This window comes from Anser brachyrhynchus, assembly GCF_964034855.1.
Source record: "Anser brachyrhynchus genome assembly, chromosome: 13".
In the NCBI taxonomy this organism is placed as follows: Eukaryota; Metazoa; Chordata; class Aves; order Anseriformes; family Anatidae; genus Anser; species Anser brachyrhynchus.
Genome location: NC_137708.1, coordinates 8,804,084 through 8,830,687, shown reverse-complemented (window position 1 = coordinate 8,830,687; position 26,604 = coordinate 8,804,084). Strand labels below are relative to the sequence as shown.

The following is a 26,604-nucleotide window of genomic DNA, read 5'->3' as shown; positions in this document are numbered from 1 at the left end:
ACAGATAGTTTAAACTCAGTTTTAAGAGAACATAGCAAACCAAATTAATTCTTGAATTCTTGGGTAGTAGAAAAAGTATTTCTTCTCCAACCCTGGTATTAGATGATGTGATCTAGCCGACAAACCAGGGCTGTTTGGTGGTTTTTGTTTTTTTGGTATCAAGTGTGTTGATTTTTTTCTGATTATGTCAGCAGACAAGTTTGCTTTATAGGAAAAACACGCTCATGTTAAAACCAATTTTCAAAAACAATTTACTCCTGAAAGCAGGGGTTGGGATTCAAAGTCTCTAGTTTAAGCTGAAAGAGGCAGTTGCTTTTAGATTTGAAGGAGTTGCAGTTCTGACACCACTTTCAATATTCACTACTCTGACCCCCCCTGGCTCCATGGGAAACCATGATGCTGATCTCTCAATAACTGAAGAGGTGAAATTAACGAAAACAACCACTCACTTCCACTCCCAGCCATGTGAGTTGTTACATGCCACCCCTCTGCTTTGCTTTCAAGAGTGCTGCAAAGGCTTAGACCAGATTTGCAGCCTGATGCATCAGGAAGGGAAAATGTGGATGTGTAAATTCATCAGAGATTCACTCTGTGACTGGAAATTTACTCCTCTGACCAGTGTTAATATCCTCAGATGAGAGCAGATGCCAGTAAATAGACCTGTTACACATCTGCCTGTGTGTAATTCTATTCCCACGAGACAGGGCACAACAGCACTACAAGAGTTCTGGGTAAAAGCTAATTTATAGTGCTTGCATCAGAAATGTAGGTCTTTATGTCAGCTTTGGAGACTGCGACCTCAAGGGAAGGAAGCACGTAGCCAGCTCATAGATTTCGCTTTCTAGAAAGTGTCAGTGTTTTCTGAAGTTGTATTTCAGTTGGCATCTGAAAAAGCTGTGGTAAGTTCGGTAGAGCCAATCCACTCTAAGAGCACTTTGCAGAGCACAAGGCTCCGGCTTAGTCCCTCCCTCCATCTCTTCATACAAGACCCCAATCCCCTGGAAAAACATTCTGGCCTCTACTGAATTCTGAATATTTCCAAGTACTCTCATAACATCCAGGCCACATGAATCCAATGTTTAGGTCTCAGCTCTCTGGATCCACGCTCACACCTAAAATGCAGTTTGGTCTCGATATTGGGGTATCTCTTAAAGCTTTTCCCCTGACCGCAGGGAATGGCAAGGCCAAGGTCCAGGTCCACTGCATGTTCACTGCACGGCCAGCCCAGAGAAAGGTTTTGTATGTTTTTGTAAACATAAAATTTGGCATATGAATACAGCATTAGACATTAAAAACTTCAGGCAGTCATTTTCATATGATGCTCTGTGATGAGAATAATGATACTAAAAACGAGCTATCGGCTCTGGAATATTTCCTTTTTCAGCCACTTTCAGAACTTACTACTCTAAGCAGGTTTTGGTTTTAATTTGGCTGCAGCGAAAACGTTAATTGGCTAGTCAGCTGTCACATCTGCCATGTCAACATTTCAGCTTCTGTATGAATTACTGAACTGCATCTTTCAATTTTACTCTGAGACCTTAAAGGTACAATAAAAGCTGGGAGTTAAATTGCTTTTAAAAATCTTAGGTTATCATACTGGTCAAAAGACAAGCAAGAGGAAAATACATGACTTTAAAGAGGATTATGTAATTTGTATTTACTAAAGATGAGCCATTCCCTCCATAAACACCACAGCTGCTGGAATATGTAGGTCACTGAGACAGAAGGTTAGAAAGATACCTGCAGCTTGAAGTGAGTGGACAGCTCTACATAGAGGTCCGCCAAACATTTTAACATGAGTCCATAATATAGCTACACAAGAGTCAAAGAATTAATTTGGGATTAACTAGTTGAACCATAAGGAGGAGAAACAGGAAGTGTGAATTCAGAAACATGCAGACATTTTTCTTAGTTTGACTGCTTTAAAAAAAAAAAAAGGCTAAGAAGGGATCTTTACAAGTGAAAAGCTCTAAATTGTATTAGGTGAAGGAAAAAAGTCAAACATACATTAACTTTCCACTGATTTTTAACATGAAACTTTATACACTAATACTCTTTTGTGAAGGACTCTTATAAATCTGCTTATTAGCTCAATGTCTAGGCCATAAAAAGAAAGCAATGACGATGGGGAAAGCAAGGAAACACTTACCTGTAGGGATGAACGTAGGCTGTTGCAACTGCATGTTGGCTAGAGCCTGTTGGTAGTGGAAAACGCTTGGGTTAAAGACTGTGGTGGCACCATTGTTTTTTTCAAGTGCTGGCCTCTTTGGTAAAGGTTGAAGTGCACCAGGCGGCAGGGCCTGTGGATAAGGGAGTCATTAAAGACAAGCGGAATATAAAAGCGACCCAAAAGCAGACAGAGCATGCAATAAATAATAGGGGGTCTTGGCTGCAAATCACCTGCAACTGTATCAACTTAGCAGACAGGAAATAGAAGAGCAGCTAAATCACAGTAAAAGTTGTAGGTGTAACCACAGCTTCACTAGCTAAGCAGTTAGTAAACGCACCAGGAGACAGGGGCAGAGTCCAGGATGAGGAAACACTGAGGAAGATTTTCAGTAGGATTGACTTGGAAAAAAAGCACGAGGGGGAAGAAGAGAAGAGGTGACCATCTGGACAGGATACCACAAAGCACAATTGCAGGCAACAAGCATTTAAAAAAACATACCAGCTAAGAGAAACACAGTAGACGACTATTTAAAAACAAAAAGATTAGCATAAGTAATAAGTGCCATGGAAAAATTAGGGATGCTTGCCTCTGCTTATTCCAATACCTGCCTACATGGATGTGCACATCTGTGGGAGTGTGCGCTCTTGTATGCAGATGACTCGTGTGTTCAGGTGGTAAAGTGAAAGCTGTTGCCAATTACACAAATAATGTCACATTCATAGTAAAATGCATTTCCACTTGTTATTAGCGAGGCTGAGCAACATAGCCAAGAATAGGCCTGATTCTCTGCTGCCTGCAACAGCTGCACAGCTCACAAACAGCAGATTTGGACTTGCTCCCAATTTCTAGTAGCGCAGCACTAGAAGAAGGCCTCCAACAGTTAAATACCGCTTGCTCATTATTAACAGTGGAAAAAGCCATTGACAAATCTGCTGTTCGAACAAGATCTGGGTGGGTCTTGCTATCAGGCAAATCCTTTCTTTTTGTTCTATCACACCACAGTGCTTCTTCCAGCCCGTCAAACCTGTTTCATGATCAGACTTGGTAAAAAGCATTAACCCAACTCAGGAACTTTTCTCAGTAAGGTACTCATCATTCAAAAAGCATGTCTCAACAGCGAAGTAGTATGTCAGGTTCTTAGGAGACAGAAACGTGTCTAATGATTTACAGCTTTTCATTGTACCCAAGCAAAAACCACATTTTTTTCCACATTGTGATAGAAAAGGGTCCTTTTTAATTATGCCCTGCAGTCCTTTTGCACGTAACACTCCCATTGACGTCAATGAGATTTACGCACGTGGAAGTCATGCAGAATCAGGTCCTTTCTGCCTACTTGTGTTTTATATCATGTAGCAAAGCAATGGCTGAACCATAGGGTTATCACTCCTCTTTTTTTTTTTTTTTTTTTGAGTAAATGGCAGGGAAGGGTGGGTATTAGAGGAGGTTTAGCTAATGAAGAGATAAGGCTACAAACACATAGCACTTGTAAGAAAGGACACAAGGAAAGAGAGATTTTAAAATGTCATGAAGATCAACACACAACAGAATATAACCAAAAGCTTGCAACAGTTTGTCACCATCTAGAAACAGGTTTCACTTTAAAGTTAATTTGCTATAGGAGACTGCTCATCTGAGAAACGTTAAGCAAGACACTTCCAGGCAAAACATTACTCCAACCTATTGCTATTCACATGGTGGCTTTTGGGTAGCTTTAATATTAAAAAAATAAATAAGTAGAAGACATTGCATTTGCAAAACTGCCCTCAGACATGCACACATCCTCTGCTAATGCTAGCAGACATCCAGTGCCAGCATTACGACTTAATGATATCTTTCTAGATTTCTTCTGGCTAGTATCAAGAGACAGCAGTCAAACGCGAGCCAACGTTCTCAGACAGAAACCAAAGTCTCTTGCTTAAGATCTATATTTCAGGATGAGATCTTCTAGGTAAAGATCTAAGTGTTTCCATTTTTAGGGGAGCCCCCACTGATATCTACACTAAATCTGTCTTTATATACATCATGTCTATTTAATGATGGTTCCATGAATGTTCCTTCAGGCACAAAACAGATTTGCAGCTTGTAGTGACTGTAGTAACTCCACCGACACCAGAGGTGCTTTACAGATTTACAGTAACTGAAGAACGTGCTGCTTAAATCCATATCCCTTACTGCGCCTGATTGCAAAACATGCTTTTTCCAAAATCTGCCTCAGAAAAAAGAAATTACTAATTATAGCAAAGCAACTGTGCCAAGCACGTAATGGACTTTTGACTCCTTGCTTCTTGGCCAAAGGCTGTCACCACCCCAAAAAGTTCATTATCCCTACTGTCAGTGCCAAAAGCAGAATGGCTGAAGGCTTTGAGACCTCACTGTGAAGTGCTGTCTCTTTACACGGGGGACAATTCCTGAGCCCAGCGCTGCAGTCAGAGGTGGCGTATAAACATGAACAAGCCACAGGGATGTCAAGGCACAACAGCCTGCCCTACTGTCTCTCTAACACTGTGCTTCCTCCTACCCAGCTTCAGCCCCTTGGGGGCATGGGAGAGAATGCAGCTACAGCAATTCCACTTCTGTTGCCTGAACAGCACCTTTGGGAAATGCCTACACAGCAGCTGGGGTGGAGGAGCCCAAATAAATGTAACATGTCTACGGTCTTCTAAAGAAGCAAGCACTCTGGCTTCACGCTGTGCAGCCCAGAGGCCAGCTCTGCCATTTGAGCTCCGTGGGCACAAGAGTCAGAGCCCACCTCGGTCTGCTCCTGTTCTGGCAGCCTTCTGGGTGTCCTGCTCCCACGCCAGCTGTTGGGGGAAGCATCCGTACCGGAGCACGCTCTGCAGAACCCCTCTTCTTGCCAACCTACCTAAGTCTTGAGTTAGTCACCACTGCAGCTACTGAGAGTGGACAAGTGACGGCTCTGCAATTTGCCCTGCTGTTTGGTACACAATGCTGCTTGTCATTGCCCTCTGGACAAGCCTCGGTCAACACAGACGTAGCAGTAACCTTTGATAGCTGACAGCAACCTTTTCTGATTCTTACTGTCTCCACGTGCGCACAGGTATGCAACTTTTGTAACATGATCAGGCCATTTGCACTAACGAAGGGGTTAATTTTTTTTTTTCCTGTTCAGTATCCATCTGATAGCCCGAACTGATCCTAGCGAACAATTCCCACTACAAAAATGCCAGGCAGTCTCCCATTTTGGGGCTGGGAAAGCCACATTCCTGCCGGAATATGAGTATCTGAACAAAAAGATTTGTCACTTCTCTGCATGGCACAGAAATAAATCAGCCTGAATGACAGACAAAAATGCAATGCATGCCTAAATCAAGATTTCCCACGTGCAGGTTAATAACTCTCTCTTGTTATTTTTTTGCAAGACAGGAACTGGATTAAATCTTTGCAACAAACAATTTAATTGCGCCTCAGAGTTCCCCTCAGATCCGTATCTCCTGGGAGCAGATCACACTTTCACTCCTTTGCACTTAGCTTCGAGGGGTTGGCTCCGTATCTGACTTGCTGCTTCAGTCCAAGTCACAACAGACAGAACGATCTGAAAGAGGGCAGAGGTTGCACCCATTCCCTGGCAAGCAGGGGAACCGATCTGAGCAGTTTCCTCTGAAGATTATGTGTGTTCTTATCGGCACCGTAAATCATTCTCCGGTGCAGCCTTCACAAAGGGTTCAGAGGAGGTGACATATTCCAACATTATAGCTGAAAACGTTCAGATGTTCCAAGGCAGGAAGACTATTAACAGTCCCTTATCTGATCAGGTTTTGTTCAGTGGGGAAGGTCAGGAGGGTAGGGGAGTTACAGGGCTTCCCCATTCTCAGCCGGGCTGTCTCCCAGGCGAGGTGGCTCTCGGCAAGGGCAGCGAGGCACTGCCGAGGTCACTGTCTAAGCTGGCTTTGGGGCTGTGCCTGTGCCAGCAGCGAGCACCGAGAGGCTGTTGTGTCAGTCACGGTGTAATTCCAGCCTGCTGGCGGAAGCTGGCCCCTAACAAGATTTCCTCATGCTGCTGTCTAAAGCTACAACAGGGGAAGCCTGCTGACTATCAAAAAAAAAAAAAAAAAAACACATAAAAACACACCACACACACAAAAAAACCACCACAACCACCAACAAAAACAACACAAGTCTTGCAAAGTTGCCAAAGGGACTTTGCCTCTGGCCAAACTCAACACAACCTCTTTTCATTTTAGTTTTCCCCAAACAGAGCTTAAAGAAACACGCTAACACTCCCGTTCTGGGAAAAACAGCCTCCCTGCCTGAGCTAATATTCACTGGCATTGGAGGGAATATTCATCCCACTGAGACCCCCGGGAAGGCGACCTGCTCAGACTGGGGGTGAGGAACAACCAGACACAGGCAATGAGAAAGGTGGGGGAGCCCCTGCTCGTACAAGGAACCTGCCCAGCCAGAGGGGAAGAGGAGCAGATCAGCTGTGCTTCCCCGTGCTGGGAACGGCGAGCAACAGTGGCTTGAAGGTTTCAGGACTCCTCTGTGTCCACTCTTCCCTTTCCCCCTACAGCTCTGGGACTAGATTTTTTTTAGGATGCATTAAATCCCTCACATTGGGGTGACTGAGAAGGAATTGTCTTCTACAGAGCCAGGACTGACAGCAGGCTGGGAGGATGGCTTTTGCCGTACTATGAGGATCACGAAGATGGGTAAACGTATCCGGGGCTTAGAAAATTATCGAAATTAGCTTACATGAAGGCAATTTGCAGGCAGAAGGCTGCAAAGCAGATCCCATGCCTGAGGCAGAAGCAAACGGGCACCCAGAGCCAGGCGCTTTTGCTGATACGGGGGGAGGAACCAGAGCCAGAGCCAGCTGCAGTAGCCACGGCCTCCCCAGCTTACCCAACACACCATCAAAGTCCTGCCTTACACCTGCTTCAGCTCCCAGCACAAATCTCTGTGGTGCTGCTTAGCTCTCCCTCTGCTTCGCTCAACACTGGGAACGGCCAGGGTTGGGGAAGTCCTAAATTTGGTCTGTGCCCTTTGAACAGAACACCCTGCCAAGGGCAGCACCAGCACGACACTGCCGGGCAAGGCGGTGTTGTCGGGCATACCACAAAAAGCCTCTCTGCCTTCAGTGGCAGGAACAGGATCCATCCCGCACCGCCCAGTCCTCTGCCGTATCCAGCACCGTGCAGACCTACCGAGTTAAATCCTCACCAAAACACCGTGTTTCCCAACTCTGCTGCCGCAGTTTGGAAAAAAACAGCTCAAAACCCTGAGCTGCCTGCCACCACAAAGGCCCCCAGGATTATTCCGTGCCTCCAAACCATATCTGGGCTTCGGGAGGAAAAGCTCACGTGGTTAATGGGTGGTGGGTGGGTGCAGGATCGGCATGTCTGAAAGGACGCTGCAGCATTTCTGACCCGGATGGGCAGTCTCCCCAGGCACTAACACAACAGACCAAGCGAGGAAGGCTTTCATGCAGATGGTTACGTGCAAAGCGAGAAGGCGAAAGGTCCAAGTACCAGGTCAAAGGTTGCCTCGAGCGGTCGCTTCAGTGATCTGACAGCTGGCTGAGTCTTAATTAGCAGGCAGCGAGCACATGATGGCAATGGGCCAGGGAGGGGGGTCAAGCACAGTAACAAAAAACAGCAAGCAGAGGTGTGTCAAGAGAGCCGTATTTTGGGGGAGGTGAAGAGAAAAAAAATAAAAATGAATGCATTATACAATATATTAAAAAGACGAGGCATGCACAACATGGGATGTCTGAGTAATTACCTGGCCCAGTGGCTAGTCAGCTCTTTTGCCTCAGTAAAATTCAAAAACTAAAGAAATAACATCATGGGCGTGTGCCCTAGAGCATTTTCACTGCAGCTGGCACAGCGGGTGAGGAGTGCTTGGGGATTAGCGCCTGCACGTGGACTCGCACTGGGCTCCAGCCCTAATTCTGCAGCTACATGCGGAGGTCAGCAGCAGGACTCGTGGCAGGAAAAGGACCACTGGTAAAGAAGGGAGGCTCAAGCACTGCTTAAGTGTGATGCTGAACCAGGGAGTGAGCCTGACCCAATTTACCTGGCTGTGCCGCACAGACCTGAGCCGAGTTGCAGAGAGTAGAGCTCCTACTCGCGTGTGACAAGTAACTGCAGGATTGTGTCCCTCAGAAATGTCTTCTGAATTTAGATTTGAAATCATTCCTAATCTATTTTAGAAGGGCTTATTACACCCATTTGTCTGGCATGTGATTTTTGATCCAAGAAGACTGGGCACCAGTCTTCGCTTTAATAAAGTCTTATCCCGCAACAGGTACAGTAAGTGCATCAAACCTTGAGAAGTCAATGAATAATGTAAGCTGTTTTGGTGGCAAGGGTGATGCAACAAGCCATCAATAAATATTTTAAAGGTTCTAGTTAACAGCATACAAATAAGGTTAATTACATTTTTAAGAGAAGCCAGCAGCATGAATAAAACATGCATTGGCTTTAGTTAAGTAGCAGTGTCCTAGATAATTAGTGAAAAAGTAAAGCATCAAGTGTAAAAAACACAAGAGTTTAATTTCAGAAGGGTCTTTTTCAACAGACCTTGGCTGCTGTTTCAATAATAATAAAAACAATAAGAGATATAACAAATAAACTGTTCAGGAGAGATAAATACTGCATTATAAATTGGTTCTTCAAATTACATTCCAGGTAATGTTGATGTTACCTGAAAAACATTTGTGAATCCTCCCCTTTTTTGTACTATGTTTCACCATGAATGATAAGCAACCTTCTTACTGTCTTAAAAAAAGGTATTTAGAAAAATTTTAGTATCCTTACTTCTAAATCAAAAAGGAGGCAAGAACCTTTTTAATGTTAGTTATTCACGTAATCCCAAAACTGATGAGTCTGGAAGGGCCCAACCTACCGCTCAAAGCAATGTCAGCTGAAGCACCTTGCTAAGGACTGCATCCAGGCAGGTTTTGAGTATCTCCAAGGATGGAACAACCTGTTCTGGTGTTTGGCAAACCTCACAGTAAAGAAGTTTTTTTCCTACATTCATATGGAATTTCCTGTATTTCAATTTGCGGCCACTGCCTCTTGTCCTTTCACTGAGCACTGCAAAGAAGAGCAAGCCCCTGTCTTCTTTACCCTCTCCCATCCCTCTCTCCAACAGTTGTAGCTCTCTCAGCCTTTCCCGGTGTGTCAGATGCTCCAAGTTCTTCATCGTCTGAACTATTCATCTACTGATCCGAGTGAATCCTTTGCTGGACTCACTCCTGGATGTCCATGTCTCTCTTGCACTGGGGAGCCCAGCACTGGCTACAGCCTTCCAGTTATGGTCTCACCAGGAATGAGAAGAGAAGGATCACCTCCCTTGATCTGCAGACATTATTCTTCCTAGTGCAGCCCAGGATGCTGTTGGCCCTTTTTGCTATGAGGGCACAAGAAAAATTCATAACAGCAATATTGTCCCCACTCTGGACAATTTCAACAGTGCAACTAGATTTTTCTAATGCGCTGTTAGAAGACAAGTTTCCACCTAGAACGAAGGTGTCATTAAATGGAAGTCAACAGAATGGCAAACATTCACTCCACCTAGGAATTTGATCCACACTGCTAAGTTTTCTTTGACTTTTTATAATTCTAGGTATTAGAAGTCACAACTCAAATTAAAATGTAGGTGGGACCATCCTTACCAGGTTCTAAGTATCAAACAGATCAGGAAGTCATCCTTGATATGAGACTTGCCATTTCACTAAGCCTTGGCAAAAGTAATAGGCACAAGCCTCCTCTGTTTGCTAGGCTGGAACAATTGATATGTTGTCTGCTTTGAAGTAAGTGGAAATTTTGCTACTGACTTCAGCAGGCCAAGATTCCCCTGCAAAGGGTTTATTATAACATGAACATTTTTTCCTTTCTTTGTGTAGTGAGGAAGCTAACCTGACACCTGCATCTTAGCAGGAAAGTGTTTGCTTCGTGTACTGCTGAACTTGCTTTCGGGCCTGATGCACGTCACCTCATGATGTCTTGTCAGAAAATCACAGGGTTCAACACTGCGTCCCTAACTGGCGAGATGGCACTGCCTCGCTCAGTGCTTCATGCTACAGCAAGCACATACAAAGGATGGAAAGATGGGATTCACACTGCACATGCTCTCAGCTCTCTATTCAGCAATTTACAAAATACTCTTCTCTTCCGCACATGACACATATAACACAAATGAAATCTCTCAGCAATAGAAATATAGCTTGATAAGAGCTCTACTTACCATTGCAGCTGCAGCTGTCTGGTTCACCTGGTGTTGAGCTGCCTTGATTTTGGCTTGCAGGTGTGCAGGGGGATGAAAGTACTTGCATTTCTCCCTAGAGCATCGACCTTTGATGTAATCCATGCAAACTGTAACAGTATTTTCATTTGTGTCTATCATTGCAATATCTATAGGGTGAGCATAACGGCAATCATTCTCACCACGTGTGCAATTTCCACGCTGAAACTCTCGACAAACCTTAAAAGAAAGTCACATTGTTGAGAAGGACATCATGTTACTCTTCATTTAGAATTTTCAACACAGAATATCAGTTCATTGGCTGAGTTAAATTATGGGTATATTCTAAATCCATGCTCTTGGGTACCACTTAGACAGTCACAGGGGCAACTGGTGCTACTCATAACTGGTTCACAATATGAGGAAAACTCATTGTTACCAATGCCAATTACCAAATGTAAATGAAGTACAGAATTTGTACAAAATGGGAAGTGACCTGAATCCTGAACCTGGAAAGTCAATGGTGTTTTGCCAAAACTCGAGGAGCTCAGTATTCCTCCCCAGCCTCTAAAGCTTTTAATAAAGATTTTAATAACTCTGCCATTTATGTCTCAGGTGGATTATATACATATATATATATTTTATGGAGCATACTCCTCGGTAGGACTTCTAATTCTAAATGTTGCAAGCTGTAGTATTTGCAATAGGTACTTATTCTTAAATACAAAGAACCTCTTCCATGTAAATAGTCTCACTGCCCTCAATAATAAAACTCTGACCTTGGGGTTACATGACCGTGCATTTGATTGCACTGCAGTGTGTTCATAAGGAGTCGCCAAAACTGCTAGCCTTAAAAAGATCGTGCAGCTCCCCATAAATTATGAGCACTGAAGCAGCAAAGGTAGAGAAAAAGGTTTCACAAAATGGATCTTCAAGGCTTCCTTGTCTGAAGGTATGAAAGAGCTAAGAAACACTGTTAAGGCCTATAGCTAGCGGCATAAATCACATACCGGTACGCTATCAGACTGTGTGCAGGGAAAGGTGAGACGTCACGTGAGAAAGGAAGCAATCAGCAATGCAATACGAAGCACATAACACAAAACAATATGTTTTGAAATGACACCCTTTTCCACTACCTTCCTGTGTTATAATTTACTCCTGCAGGAGCCTCTGCATTCAAGTCCTCAGTCCTTATTTCCTACAGAGCCTCTGCTCAGGGTCTGAAAGACATATACAACTCCTCCAACACTAAGTCCCAGCATGCCCAGCCAACTGTCAGGGCAAGCCTGCCAGGGGAAATGTCTTTCCAATGCCCCGTACTCAGCAATCCCAACAGCATAATGCTTGATATTTTCTGTAAAAACTTAGTAAGCTTGTCTCAAGACAAGGGAAGTGTCTGTTACTTCCACCCTCTTGTTCTCATTCCAAAACATCTCCCACTCAACTCAGTTAAAGGGCAGACTATCTACTTGCCTTTTTTTTTTTTTTTTGTAAGCGTGGCAGATCACACACAGAAAACAACAATCCCATGCCTGCTCTAATGCCTACTGAAATCAGAAGAGTGAGCACTCCCAATTTTCCAGTATCTTCATAAGATTTTGGGATCAGTCCCCAAATAAGTCTGCCCAAGCAGAGAGCAGCAGCCCGGTTTTAGGAGAGGTCTAAGTTTAACTTTGCGCTGCACTGCATGAGGTCACTCTAGCAGAGCGCAACAGTTAGACCCACATGCCCTGTTCATTCCCTTTAGCAGTATCAAATCAGACATCCAAATACCTCCAGTTTATCCGTACGCATCAGTTTCTGCCCAGCAGAGCCTCCTGGTACTGTAACAGTAGGATTTCCAGAAACCAGGACAGGAGTATTTGGTAAAAGCTCTGCAGGAACTAAGCCCATCCCAGGAGAGACATGACTCAGGTAGGGACTAAAAGCCATCGTGGGGCTTGTTGCAAGCGATGGAGTCACAGGAAACGTCGTCTGTGTATAGAAAAAGGAAAAACAAAATGTTAGTTAAAGAGCTCTGTCTTGGATTATCCAGTCAAAGCCTTGAAGCACTTCAATCCTTTTAAACAATTCGATTAGCAACATCAAAATGCTGTGCTCTCCAATCTATTCATTTATCGCCATTTACTTGTGATCTATTCGTTTCTCCTGACTCACAAATTCGTGACTCATCCTGAACACAAGGCATCTTTATTTGTCAGATCAAAGCATATTGATGATCTTTATAGTCTAATGACACAATTAAGGATTTCATGCCAGCAATTAGGGCAGGCCCAAATAAAACAGACTTCTCATTTCCAAATAAATATCTCAGCTTCTGTATGTCTACACCGCAACGCTGTACAGGGACCTCAAGGTAAACTGAAGCTTCAGGACCTAGAAGCAGGTAACCCAATTAGTTACATGGTTGAATTTACTATAAACCTGCACTGAGTTTCATGGTACCATGGACAGCCTGGCTCAGGTAGGCAAACTGGATCATTTAGAGTCATGATCCATCTCTGCTCTGGTACCCTTCAAGGTCTACCATTCTGCACATTGATAGGTTTCAGACTGTCAACATCCTCCAGGCAAAAGCCATTTTACAGGAACATCCCGCGCCTACACTCCATGGGAATGGCTACAAGAGGACACCAACATCATTAGCGACGTAACATGCCAGACCTCAGAGATTTGCAAGAGCAGATGGGTAGCTGGCTTGGAAGCGACGTGGTCAGAGCGTGCCAGGTGAGGCGGCTCGTTCAGGTGGGCCATTAACAAGTTCGGGACTCCACCTGCGCTGCGGGAAGCGATGTTCCCATGAGGAGACAGAACATCAGGCCATAAAGACCTTGACTGTTCCTGAACCCTTAATTGCCCTAGGCAGGCCCTGCAAGAAGAGCAGAGGAGAGCGCAGGTGGCCAGACCAGCTTCCCTTGCCTGAACTTCTCCAGCAATTCCAGTCTGTTAGAAGAATTTCCATTCTCCTAGGTAGGCAAGGTCATACTAAACTCCTAAGCAGGTACTGAAGTTTAAGTCTGTGAATAGCCCCTATAATCAGGGAGTTTGTGAAACTTTAAAGCGCCAGATCTGAGGTGTGTTTGGGAATGGACCCAATTCCAGTTGATGTAAAGTAACCCCCGACCACCCAGATGGCAAGAGCCTGCACGGAAGCATTTCTACTCTCCTAACAGTGGCTCAACAAAGCCCAGGGGAAACAGCCTGTGACTTGCAACTATTTTTATTTTTCCTTCTGTCACCTGTTCCACTGGAAACTCTGGCTTACAGTTAAAGCCTGATCACATTTGCTGGCATACATGACGCTGTCCTCAGTAGCTAGAGCCTCTGCTTAGTGATAAACACAAGTGTGCTTACAAAATGGCCTTAGGCATGTCGCGTCACCCCTTCCTTGCCTTTGTATTTGTATGTCCAGTCCTATGGGTTTCTAAAAGAAAATGTATGTGAACAGTTTGTTTCCTGAAAGCACACTCATCCCAGTACTTTGACATACTAGAAAACACATTGCTTGTTGTGGTCTGGAATAAACTAACCCACAGTAGCACCAGCTAAGCTGACCTAACCTATCTTTAGCTTAATGATGCCCTCTTCTCAGGGTCAGATTGATAGCAACAGCCCCTGTGCTGATAGGAAAGGGGATGACAGGTCACCTCCAGCATACATCCCACTTTCTCCTCCACAATGACAAGACACAGCCTCCTGAATCAGGGGGCCTTGGTGTTTTAAGTGTAGCAAACCAAAAAATGCTCTAAGAGGGATCTCCAATGTTCCTTCTTTTGAGCCTGATCTAAGCCCTGCTTCAGCTGATGGGAGACTAACTATTAAACCCAGAGATCCTCCAGTCCACAGCCCTTCATTAAATCATTTTCTTCTCTCTTTCACTTCTCAGTGGCTCCCAGACATATTACACCTTTTGCTGCTAGAAAAGCTCTTTAAGGATCTTCAAACACCGTGACTCCCTGAACACTTTAGTGAGAAGGCAGTATCCATTGGACTACTTTCCTTCCTACGAGCACTAGTAATTACAACGGCATGTGCTGTACTTCTGTCACAATGCACGCTGCTAATTCTATTTTAAGGCGCTTCTTCAGCCTGGCCAGTCTGCATGGGATTATGCTAGAGCCTGACACACTTTGTCAGCGCTTATTTTAGGCATCCATAGTAGCTTGAACCTTGCAGTATGTGTGGCTTTCACAAACGTGGGCAAATCTACTTGATGTTTTTCCAGCACCTAATCCAGCAGGAAACCCAGGTATCCTGGGAGAGCAGCGTGGATGCAGGGAGAAGCACTTCTCCCACTGCTCAAGGGGAAGATGCTGGGGCATTTGTGGAGCCAGGGAGTAAGGCTGGGGGCTTGCAATGCCTCACAGTGGATGAATTCACCAGAAACATGTAGGAGGATGTTTGAAATGTTCCCAAAGAGGTTATATAGCAGCCTCTCCACAAAAACCACTACAACTGGGAGGCAGGTCCTGCTCCCTGAAACACAGCCCCCATCTACGAGGCCGTACTCTCACGGGCATCTCCTTTCTTCACCAGGAGCAAGCAACACAAAACACAAGCTAATGGACCTGAACCTGATGTGAAGCAAGTGAAAGAAACGTCCGTGAAGAGCAATTAAGGAGTGCTATTTATTTACTCCCGGTTCTGGGGCCTACAGAGGGGTGCACGAAGGATCAGGATGGTTTGTATTTTATTCCTGCTACTAGTTATTCACCCGTTTCCATGCCCTGCCTGGCATCTGCTCCAGCATTCCCAAGGTTTTATAGCTGTTTATTCTGCCTGCCCGAACCGTGCACCTGATGCTGCTGACTGAAAGCTACAGCTCTGCTCCACACCCTGCCCGAGGGCCGGGGACCGAAACTCAGGAGCCGTGCGGGCACTGTCACCGGGAGACCCGCACGTTCCCCTCCTGCCCTGCTGGACACTGATGCAGCTCCCCAGCCCTCCTCAGGCCACACCTGTCAGCAGATCATCCCAGAAAAAAAACCACATTTAAATGAGAGCCTGAAACCAACCCAGGGCTCCTCCTTCCAGGAAACCCAGGAGAGCAGAGGCAAAGCCTAGCTGGGGGAAGGCTGTATTAAAATCCAGATGCACAGCCAGAGAATGAACAGACCTCACTCAATGCATTAAACCTAAAAACACTGGGTGTCTAAGTCTGATGTGTGCTAAATGCACTGAAAACTGCTCCTTTGTAAGCTGGCATCAGGGAGCTCTGTATTTATTGTGGCTGATGAGGGGAAAAGATGGGCTGTGCTCACTGCCAGCCCCGGCTGCCTGTCTTGGATTGGGAAATCCAGTCTGGCTTATGCATCAGTACCAGTAATAAAGATGCTGCCAGCCAAATCTTTCTTCCCTTTACGTCTGTGCAGGTCCCCTGTGCCAGGCCTGTCCCGAGGGAACAGAAGCAAATTTCTTCCTTGCAGCCAGAACCCAACTGTAATTTCTACTCCCAACAGCACTCTTCCCCTTAGCGTACCTCCCATCCATCTCTTGTGATTGCATCTGGGCAGAAGACTTGCCTGACAGATCAATATTTTGACTGCACGCTATAAAAAAAAAAGTCTTACAATCAGTGGACAGGCACACACGCTGTGAGCCCCTGACAGAGGGCTGCTAAGGTGGTTTCAGTGCAAAACCCAACAATGCAACTCCAAATCACTGATGAAGGAACAACACTAATGAAGCATCAAGACGAAGCTTTTGAATAGCAGGTTGAAAGCACCGTCTCTGTGGGAATGGTGAAATGCTTTAGCTTGCCTTAAAGATTATCAGAAATTCCAAACGACTGCCACTATAACTTGAGGCGATCACCTGGAGCACCTGTGGCAGTGCAGACTGTGACAAACACGTGCAAGGGAAGCGCCCGGTGGGCTGGGTGAAGTCGCTGACACTGGAGACACCATGGGACAGTCCCAACACCGCCTCGAGCTGCCAGGCATCAGCACGGCCATCAGCTCTGCCTGCTGCCTGAGCAGCGTGAGGTCTGACACAGGTTGCTACGACACGGGCAACAGCCAGCTTGGACAGTATTAAGAAGGTTCAATGACAGACCTGCGTAATAGGCTCCTTTTAATGACTGGGAGCACAGATGATCACCTTCAGAGCTGCAGGACACCAGGGCATGCAGCCCGCAGGTCCCCATGCCGACTGAGGACAGAGGGAAGCCCCTGGGAGCAGGCAGCCCGGCTGCGGTAGAATTAGGGATCAACTCTACCAGGTGTGTCTAAAGAAACTGAAATGACTTTTCCCTGAAAACTTCATGTATGTCAGACTTAGGAGCCTGCTATCTGCACAAGTACTGGTATGCTCTGGGGTAAAACAGCCTAATGGAAAACATCACCACTTTCCCTTGTTGTCCCCCGTAGAGCTCTTGCAAGTTCAGCAAATGCAGGGACAGGTTTCCTCGCAGACTGCCTTTTATTAAGCTTAGCATATGCAAACACTACCGGTAACTCCTGAGCAGAGGGAAACAGGTTACCGTGTAGTAGCAGAGGGTATCAAACCAGTAGCAGCTCACAAGACTCGTTTACTAAGTATTAAAATGCTTGCAAGAATGAAAACAGCCGAAATGGGTGTTGAGAGACTATCTCGCAGAGGAACACCTGCCGAAGACTCAGGCGGCTCTGTCCACAGCAGCCGTCGTTTGACTGCCCAGCTCTGAGCTCTTCCCAGATGCAGAGCACAGGAGGTGTTTGGTTGAAGGTGCGAGCACAGAGAAGGGACTGTCCAAGGGAGGAGCGTGTCACCAGAGTGACGTATGACCTGGAACAGCTGATTTTGTTAACAAACTAGAAGTTGCATTCAATTTGCCTAACAGAAATTGTGCTAAAGCTACAGCAGAAACACAGAGTGGGTGTGAAGAGGAAGGCAGTGGAGCGGTTGGTGTTTTGTTGAGCACAGCACAAGCGCTGCCTCAGGCGGGAAGTGTTGATTCTGAGTTACCTCAGCCCCTAAAAAGGGAAAGCTTGAAAATGAGAGACCCAGTAAAAAAAAAAAAGGCAGCTTTTATTACAGCCTGGTGATAGAAATATAAAAGATATGGATCTTGTACTGATAAGGCTGAAGACCCTGATATTGAAGACACAAGTGGTACTGTTCAGAAAACGCAAAAACTTGTGTTCCCATGCAATGCAACTGCATGAGACTTGCTGCAGGACGATCGCTTTAGCATGAAGGCTGAGCATGCTGGAGTGAACCCAGCTGGACTGTTACCACTGTGTCCAGCTGCCTGTTACCACAGATGCTTTTTTTCCCCAGTCAGACCCCAAAGACACACTCCTAGCTCAAAGACTGGGCTGCTGCTGCATAAAAGTCCGGTGTAAATGCCCCATGATACCGGCTGCTGGCAGATACCAGCTCCCAGGCAGGCAAAGGTACTTGTGCTCATCCATTCTTACTATGCTTTTGACTACAGGTCCAGAGGACCAGATTTTTGCTGCACGGAGCAAGCACGTGCCCAAAATACCAGTTCAAATCTGCTGCACTTACTCCATGTTACTGGCCAAGAAAGTTGGTCACCCTGTGCTTTATCCCCTCGATCAGTAGCACAGGGCAGTGGCAGAGACCTGCTGCACCAGGAGAGGGACACAGGGCTGGGTTAAAGCCTGGATCAGGTTGTCATTGGGGGTGCATGCGACTGAGTGACGTCAAGACACCTGGAGAGACAGTTCAGTCTACAAAGAGCGTGACAGGAAGAAAAACTGTAGGGCTTGAAAGCAAAGAGTGCAGAGAGGGGAAACAACTTCCCAGGGCAGCAGTAGAAGCAGCTGCGAGGCAGCAGAGGCAGCTGTACCAACACTGCAGTGCTCTACGCAGCCATCTGTTCAGACAGCACTAACAGGGCGGCACTTCGCAAGCCACAACCAGGCACCGCTGGGTCAGTTCAGGAGTCAGTGCTGAAGCACCTCCACGGCCAGCTCCAGAAGTCTGCCTCATACTGCTGCAAAGGGATAAAACAGAATGAAAAGGGTGTGGATCAGGCCCAGAGAGCATCACCTTTTGGTGCCCTTGCTTCTGCACACACGTCTCAAAGAAACCGCATCTGAGCATTGACTGAAACGGCTCTCCGTGTCAATGCCAGAACCCAGCTCTATCCACCTTCAAGCTGACTTCTACTTGGTCTTCAACAGAGACATAGGCAAAACCATCCCAGGGAGCTTCCAACACAGTTCAGCCAAAGCCAGCCGTTAAGGTGAATTCGGACTTTTAAAAGTTGAAATTTTACTACAAAGCCTTCCTACTTGGCACCTGTGTGATCTCCCCACGGTTCCTCTAAGAGGAGTATAACATACAGAGTAAACACTCGCCTCTGTGTCCTTGTCTGACTTGTTTTTGAGTGCTGCATGAAGCCTTCTGTTTAAAACTGCATCATGGGCATCAAACATTCATGTGATTCTCAGCTTTGCATGGATGGTTAACAGCAACATCAGAGAGCAACCAGAGACTTCAGAGAAACAGGCTCACACTAGCAACCATTAATTCGCACCTAGTAGGCTTCTGTGAGCAGTGTGCAGCAGGCAACCCACCTGGGACACAGTTCTCCAAGCAGTGGCTTCATTAAACAGGCATCATGAGGGTCCTGACTGTTGGCTCAACGGGAAGATTAGCTCTTGCTGGATGTCAGCAGTGGTGCAAGAAGATCTGATGGTGAACGTTCAGATGCAAGCTCATACACAGACACATCCAATGCCATTTCAGGAATTGCGATGCAAAGCTGCTAAGTTAAGTACTGTTTTTACATAGTAGCTTTTCTGGTGAAAATGCACTTTAAAATGTCTAGGCATTCAGCTATTGTTCGGAGCTATTAAATACACTGCTTCAAATCTCGTCTCTGGCAAGCATCCCAATTAAGCAGGCATACCGTTGATCAGCTTTCTGATCACATGGGATCTGTTCTGCTGCTGCATCTGATATAATGCTTTTTGCTTTGAAGAATTTCATGTGTAGCCAGAAGGAGGCCCCACCCTTCTCATTTAGAAAGAGAGGAAAAAAAAATTCTCAAAGCCTGCTTCCACTGGCAGCATCTTTGGAAAATCAAAGGCAGGTGAAAGAGCAGTCTCTTGTTTGTCCTGAAACTGATGTGGAACAAGTTGGGCAGCAGGAATTACAACAAGAGCTCGTTTACTCTGAGCAAAGTGTGGGAAAGCAGGAAATGAACAGTTGTCGCAGAACAAATTTTTATTTTTCTTCTTTGCCCATGTCTCCCTCATGGCACAATTTAGAAACCAGGGACCTTTCTCATCAGATAAGGTTACCTCTGAAATGAGAGCACTAACTAGACAAAGCAACAGATTCAGTCTCAGAGGCAATTTAAAAGGCAGCAGAGAAATTGTGGTAGAAATGAACTGGACCTGCAAGATTGCAAAGTGGGAAGATGAGAACTTTCCCAAGAGGAAATCCCAAAGATATTTTGAACAGCCAGCCAAAGAGCATCCACTGTGAATTCCCCACAGAGGAAAACCCCAAACGGGAAAGGTTTGCTTTCGACACAGGGCTAGGAAACCAGTGCTACCATTTTGTGGGAATTCAGGATTTCCTTCTCATGTACATGCACTTTGGTGAAAAGCAAACTCCACAAAAAGAGGTGCAAAGATGGCAGCAGATTTGAGTTTAAGATCCAGAGCAACTAATGACTTCTTGTGGCCCATTTTCTTTTCTGCTTTACTTTCCCACCTTTGAAATTGGAAGAATTAACAGCATTTCCCTATCTTACATGGCAGGGTGAAGATAAAGCTGCTAGCACATGCAGGATGATCATGGAATAGCCTTCACAAGAAACAAAGAATGTGCCAAATTGCAGAAATGCCTCAGTCCAGTGGCACAGCGAAGCACAGCATCATCACAAACTCCTATAGCAAACAGCACAACAGCCTCCAAGAAGGAAAAACACTCCCTCAATGTCTTATAAAGATAAACCAGTGATACCCAAACTTGTCAAAAGTGGGGTGATGGATGCTGAGTCTGAAGCCCCATCTGCGCAGAGAAGCCAGGGACTGTAGATGGGACACCACGAGGCCAAGTGCAGACTGGATTACAGACTCGTATGTCTTCAGGCTAGAAGGGTTTGTCCTAGGGATCTAGTCAGACCTCCTGTGTGGCACAGCCCAAGGAACCTCACCCAGCAACTGCACATCAAGTGCACACTGCCCCAGGAAAGACATTCAGCCATGACTTTAAATGGAAAATTCCTAATTAGGCTCACGGTTAAAAATGTGCAGCTTATTTATGTCAGCACTGAAGAGCTACTTCAAGACCTCTGACGTTTTCTTAAAGATACACGCGGTGACAGACACAAACTCACCAGACGATTGTTGCCTCTTCCCAGATACACCAGCCAGCAGGCACAAGCCATTCTCTCCCTGGCATTAACAGGGTTCTCCAGCCTGAAAACCTGCTTTAACTGATAGTCCACAGCAGGGACAGCTAACGAAGGCTTCATCAAACCACCTGCTCTGCAAACACCTATCTCCCACAGGCTTCCCTCCCTACCTGAAGAGAAGTAAAACTTGCCTGCTGTAGGTATAAAGCAGCATTACTGTGAAAAACCGTGCAGTAGGGGCAACTGCAATGAAATTCATCTCACTCCCAGACATAAATACCTTACAGTCTGGGTGGGATTCATCTTCCCTGTTTTTAGCCCTCGAGTGCAATGTACCTGGTCCGAGGGACTCAGCTGGCTTCTTGCCACAGAAGAGAAGAATTCCAGCATCCTCATCCCAGTGCAAAACAGATATCCAAAACATGACACATTGGAGTCAAGACACTCATTTTCTGCAATGTACATGAATTAACTGGTCAAAAATCCAGCTAGCGCTAAGATGCTTCCACTTGATGCCCTGAATCTCACAGGTACATAGTTATCAGAGGGAAGGAGCGCCACACCTTGCAAGAATATGCAGAGGCAGCATCACAGAGCCCTGTGCTTACAGTGTGTGACAGCAGAGGCTGGATGAGACCAACCCGAAGGCCAGACTTGCTGTAGCTCTTCAGTCCCACACTTGGATGCCCTCAGGCAGTATTCAGCACCCGCCCAGATGCTGCCGGAGTCAGTGCAGAAGGAAGATCTGCCTATCTGAGCTCAAGCACAGGGCTGAGGCCTCCAGAAGCAAACAGGAAACAAATCTGGACCAGCGTGAACCCAATCCACTGCGGGAACTTACAATCGGCTGTAGCTGCGCGCCCGGTAGCATGAACTGCATTTGCTGAGCAAACATGGCTGCGGCTGTCTTTTGCTGGATCAGGTTGTTGCGTCCATTTATTTCGAGTTGCGTTTTTAAGTGTGGGGGAGGGTGGAGATATTTGCAGTTCTCTCGGGTACACCGGCCCTGAAAAACATAATGAAACAGCATCTCAGCGCATGTAACACTCATGGCAGCCAGAGAAATTTAATTAAGGATTGTTTGGGTTACTGTAACAACACAATCATCCAGGCAGAGGCATTTTGGTACCTACTGTGCTACTTTTGTGATTTTCCTGTAGCAGTGCAATACTTAGGTGAAGAAAAGAGCAACATGACTTCTGCTGCTGTAACACTAACTGAACGCTATCCAGCTAAAACCAAAAGTGAAGCTTCCTGACGTTAACATGATTGTTGTAAAAAAACAAAACAAAACAAAACGAAACACAAACACCATTATTCTGAGAAGCCAGCAACAACAGTTCCAGAAGCAATGTCAAAAATTCCCCATTTTCTTGTGATTCTTGTTTTTTCCCCTCCCTTCCAACCCCAGGCCACTTAATTGGCCCTGACAACCAGACAGCGAGAAACAAAACTGTCTCTGCCACTTACTTCCCCAGCTGCTTTGGGTAAAACGTCAGACAACTCTGTAAAAAGCACCTCTGATCTTCAGCATACATGTAGCCTGAGATACTGAAGATTAGCAGTAACAGGAATAATAATTAAAACAAATTTCCCCTTTGTGCTTTCATTCATTAAAAGCCACGGTACTTTGCGTCACTGATTACTTTCCCCCCCCCTAAATAAACAGAAGTACAAGTGAAACCTGTGGCTCCCAAAAAAGCAGAGTATCACGAATGATACAAATTACCTGAAATAAACTCAAAGAATCACTTTCAAAAACCATCTGTAAACAGCACCTTGCTTTAATAGTGTTTGCAAGTAGTCATATGAACCTTCAAATAAAATAAAAATTTTAAAAATAAAATAAAAAAATAAAAAATAAAATAAATGCCAATAGTCCACTAAGCACACAAAACTAGTGACAAATTTTAACATTAAGAATAAATAATTCTTTAAAAATAATGGTTTTTTTTTCCTTTATGTTTTTCCTCCTCGAAAGAGGCATACAGAATAATGGAGACATTTTGTACAACTCATGCACAAGTTTTATAAGTAACTTTTATGCAAAAATGTTTGTGTGGTTTTGGGTTTTGTGCCCTCTTTTTGGTGGGGGAGGAGGAGGGGAGAGCAGGGGGCATTAATTCCTTGGGGCTATTCAGAGCCTAACGGAACAGGGCCAGACCTGAGGGACGCAGAGCTGTTACGTGAGGGATAACTAATAGTTGTTACTGCAGACAGCAAAGGACTAGCACCATCCTTTACCCAGCCTGTGTCCCGGGCATTCTCTCCGAGGGTTGGACACTGAGTTCTCAGCCCCAGTATAATTAAGTGTGCTTTCAAAAAAAACAAAAGGGCAAACGAGGTGATCTCCTGTCCCTGCCCGCTGGCAGGATCACACACAGCGTAACCGTAACCCCATACCCAGACCCGCGTGCGTACCCCGTTACACGTCACCGGACACAGGGCTCCTCAGGCTGGTGGAAACCCCTCTGTGATGTCCCCTGCCTGAACTGAGGATGCTCCCCTGGGGGTTTTTAAGGCCTGTCTCTGCCAGTCCAAAAGCACAGGTGGAATCACTGCACAAAGCCAGTGCTGTGACGCACCGGAGAGGATGGCTTTTAACCCTCCCAGCACACCGGGAGAGGCAGGCTGCTGGAGCTGCAAGCTTTAGGTGTGCTTTCTGCTGCCCCTTTCCTGGTAGGGACAAGGACTTCACGGAGAAGAGGGCTGCAGAGCCGGTCTGCAGCGTGGAAGGGGCCGTGCAACGGAGCGTCAGACTGGAGACAGACTCCTCTTATCTGCTCTGAGGCGATCAAGCACAGTCAAACAAAACTCCTGGCTCACCACTGTTATTTAGAGGCAAATAATTAAACGCAAGAAGTGATGGGCTAAACCTGCTGGGACGGGGGAAAAACCACTCGCAAACTTCTCGCTCTGCAAAGGCAGGCTTCTGATCGTGCCTTGCTCCTAGAGGAGGTGCTAAGCGTCTCCTGACAACCAAACTGAAAAAGAGGAGGCTTTTTTAACGCTCTTGTTTTGGCTTCTCTGCAATCCAACAGCACCAGATCCCTAGCAGTGAGCTAATTGCTCACAGGCCCTGAGTACATGAATCCTCATCGCCAGACACTTTCCTACAGCTGCTTGAAGTGAGGGTAAAATGGCACCACGCGGCTGGCTGGTGCCCAGATAAGACAGCACTGCTAAAAGGTAAATAGCTGCGTTAAACCAGGAGGAGGAGGAGACTCGTTTGGAACAAGGTTGGCCTGGGTTGCCCTTCCTGCTTCCCAGACTGACCCTGCTCACCTTGCTCGCAGACAGGAGGACCAGCAAAAGCAACCACGTTGCCTCAAGGTGACGTTAGACACCATCTTGAATTTATTTTTCCAAACCACGCTGTTTCTGCGATCTGTTTATGGCCTTCCCCTCCCCAGCCCACGTGCACCGAGGAGCTCGCAAAGAAGGCGGCGCCTGTCCAGCTCCATAGGATCGGGTCCCCCCGAGGCCCTTCCCACCACCTGGAACCAAACAAGGGCCCAGCCTCCAGGCTCAGAGCACGTCTGCAGCATCCCACCTCCACAGCTTCCGCAGGGATGCAGACCCACTCAGAGCCGCGTGCCGCCAGCGGCCGGGCAGCTGCTCTATTCTAAGCTACAGCCTTCAAGGGCTTACGTGTTAATCCTCGAAATTCTTCCTGGTCGAAACTTGGCACGAGTACCTTGCGTTGGGAAAACATGAAATTTCTACCAAATTTGGAATAAATCTGGGAAGTTGCTTCCACACTGCAGGAATGGAGAAGATAAAACAGCTACCGTTTTTGTAAATAATACTTATAGGGTCTACTTCAGCTAGAAAAGGACTTTGCTATTCTAACTGAAATTTTGCATGTCACTGATAGCAGGCTTGGTGTGAAGCTTTGCGCTCTTTTTTTTTTTTCTTTTCTCCCTTCAAAACAGAGTTTATTTGATTCCAGTTGGGGGCTTCTGAAAACAAAATGTTTTTGTTATCAAGAAAACATAGGACACGAGGCCTTGTCTGCAGAGAGCCGTGAGTAGAAACCAGTGCCCAAAAGGAGGGCTACTGGTTTCAGTGAGGGTTTGTGATACTCGTTTGCAAGGAACTAAGAACTGCAGAGGTGCGCAGAGATGCTGCTGCAGAGCAAAGGCTGTGAAGTGCAAGCACTGCTGTCGTTCAGGCCTTCTATGGCTCCAGGAAGACTAAATGAATCACCACGGCATGCAAATTCAAAATCACACCTTCAACCTCGCTCCCACTTGTCATCATTTTAGTCCCGAGCATCATTAACTGCTGCATTTCACCATGACTGCTTAAAAGCCACAATTGAGAAGAGTTTCACCCTCCGACTCCACTGTCGATTCTTCATCTGACGATGAATGTTAGGAACTGATGGTGCGACAGAGACAAAACATTCCTGTTCTTGGCAACCCCGGTTCAGACATCCAGCTATGAAAAAAAACTTTCAAAATTGCTCTAAAGCAATGGGCACTACTGAACATCCACGCTGGTACGGCTAATCTCTTCTTCTACACTTCTATCACAAAGTCCACAGTTCCCAGTACTTCTCAGCAACACAAAAGCTTTTCAAGACTGATTTCGGCTCTACGAAAGCAGCCAGAAGGAAGAAGGAACTGACATTATTCACTTCTCAGTACCAGCTGAAACACAGCGGGGAAAACAACGGGGAACTGGTAGCAAATCTGCTGTGTGGATAGTGGGATGGGGACAAATAAGGACAACTCCATTTTATACCTGGGTTGGCCTAGGAAAACGGGAAGAGAAAATAAAACAGGAGTCAGGCTCCTAAGCCTCAGATGAACATTTTTACCACTAAAAGGCACCGACTGCTTTGATGCAGTGAGTAGCTGCGGCTCCAGCATATCGATGTTCAGCACAAGGGCACGAGGTGGTCTCAGAGCCCTACACAGAAGCACTGAGCACCACACAGGAAAGCGCCTACCAAAGCACCTGAACTGGATGGCTGTGCGCATTAGGAAAGGCACGGTGAGAGACCGACCCACGTCGCTGAGCAGCATGCTGAGCCTGCTGTAACCGCTGCATCCGTCGCACCGGAATTGGTGGAGTTTGTTTCGGTGCTGTTATTTCAGCACGAGTACCGATTCCAGGCAACACACGTTCCCACCCTTTCCCAGGGTGGCACATGAGCCTCCAGCCAGGGAATCACCACCCAGCAACAGACTCTGCTGCTGGCCTTGGAAACGTGCTAAATATAGCCATATTTTCTGGCTCCTCACGAAATGGAAGGAGTATGAAGGACCATATTCATCAGCTTCTTTGCCAACTAGAGCCAGGAGGGAAAAGCATATGGGCTGCAATTCCCCAGGCTTAAAAAATGGATATTAAAAATAAATCATTAAAGCATTTTATGAGAGTATCTTCTCCCCCTTCTTCCCACATACTCCCCCACCCTTACAGGAGGCTGCTGGCATGTGACTGACTCCGTGTTGCCAACTGAAGTCATGCTGTGATGGCGCATACTGTAAATGGCTGGCATCTGACACGAGCTAACGTGACAGCAGCTTGCAGTGGAGGTAACAAAGCCAGCTGTTTTGAGCGTAGCACTGATGGCAACACACTTAAATCCAGTCAGAATACCTGTATTACACCTGCCCCGTTGGAGTCTGCTGGGCTGCATCTGGTCGCCTGCATCCTAGCGGGGCTAGATGCGGCTACGAGCACGCTGCACACCCGCACACGGCTGGGGGAGCCAACCCCAAGCATGCTGCGCAAATTCTCCCCTTACCGGCTGCCGAAGTGAGCCAAACCATGCTACCAAAACACAAAACTTTCAGTATAAACCCGAGGCTGTGCTCACATTTGCACCACGCTGCTAGGAAGTTTGTTACACACTTGAGTTCAGGATGCCAGTGAGGGGTTCCGGAGCAGA

The 26,604-nt window shown here is 46.2% G+C and overlaps 1 protein-coding gene across 22 annotated transcripts in view; it reads right to left on the bottom strand.

Moving 5' to 3' along the window:
• MBNL3 (muscleblind like splicing regulator 3) overlaps positions 1 to 26,604 on the bottom strand; it is a 100,707-nt gene that overhangs the window by 14,933 nt on the left and 59,170 nt on the right. For 18 of the 22 annotated variants that reach the window (XR_013938793.1, XR_013938794.1, XR_013938796.1 and 15 more), the window contains 4 exons: positions 21,541 to 21,705; positions 12,152 to 12,352; positions 10,382 to 10,618; positions 2,150 to 2,300 (listed from right to left, as the gene is read on the bottom strand). Coding sequence is in view for 18 of the 22 variants with exons in the window: in XM_080553614.1 (XP_080409740.1) it covers positions 2,150 to 2,300; positions 10,382 to 10,618; positions 12,152 to 12,352; positions 21,541 to 21,705 (754 nt within the window). In the remaining 4 variants the exon portion in view is untranslated. Of the gene's footprint in view, positions 1 to 2,149; positions 2,301 to 10,381; positions 10,619 to 12,151; positions 12,353 to 20,681; positions 21,511 to 21,540; positions 21,706 to 26,604 lie in introns of those variants that run through there. The other 4 variants (XR_013938795.1, XM_080553599.1, XM_080553601.1 and 1 more) reach the window with 2 other exon arrangements.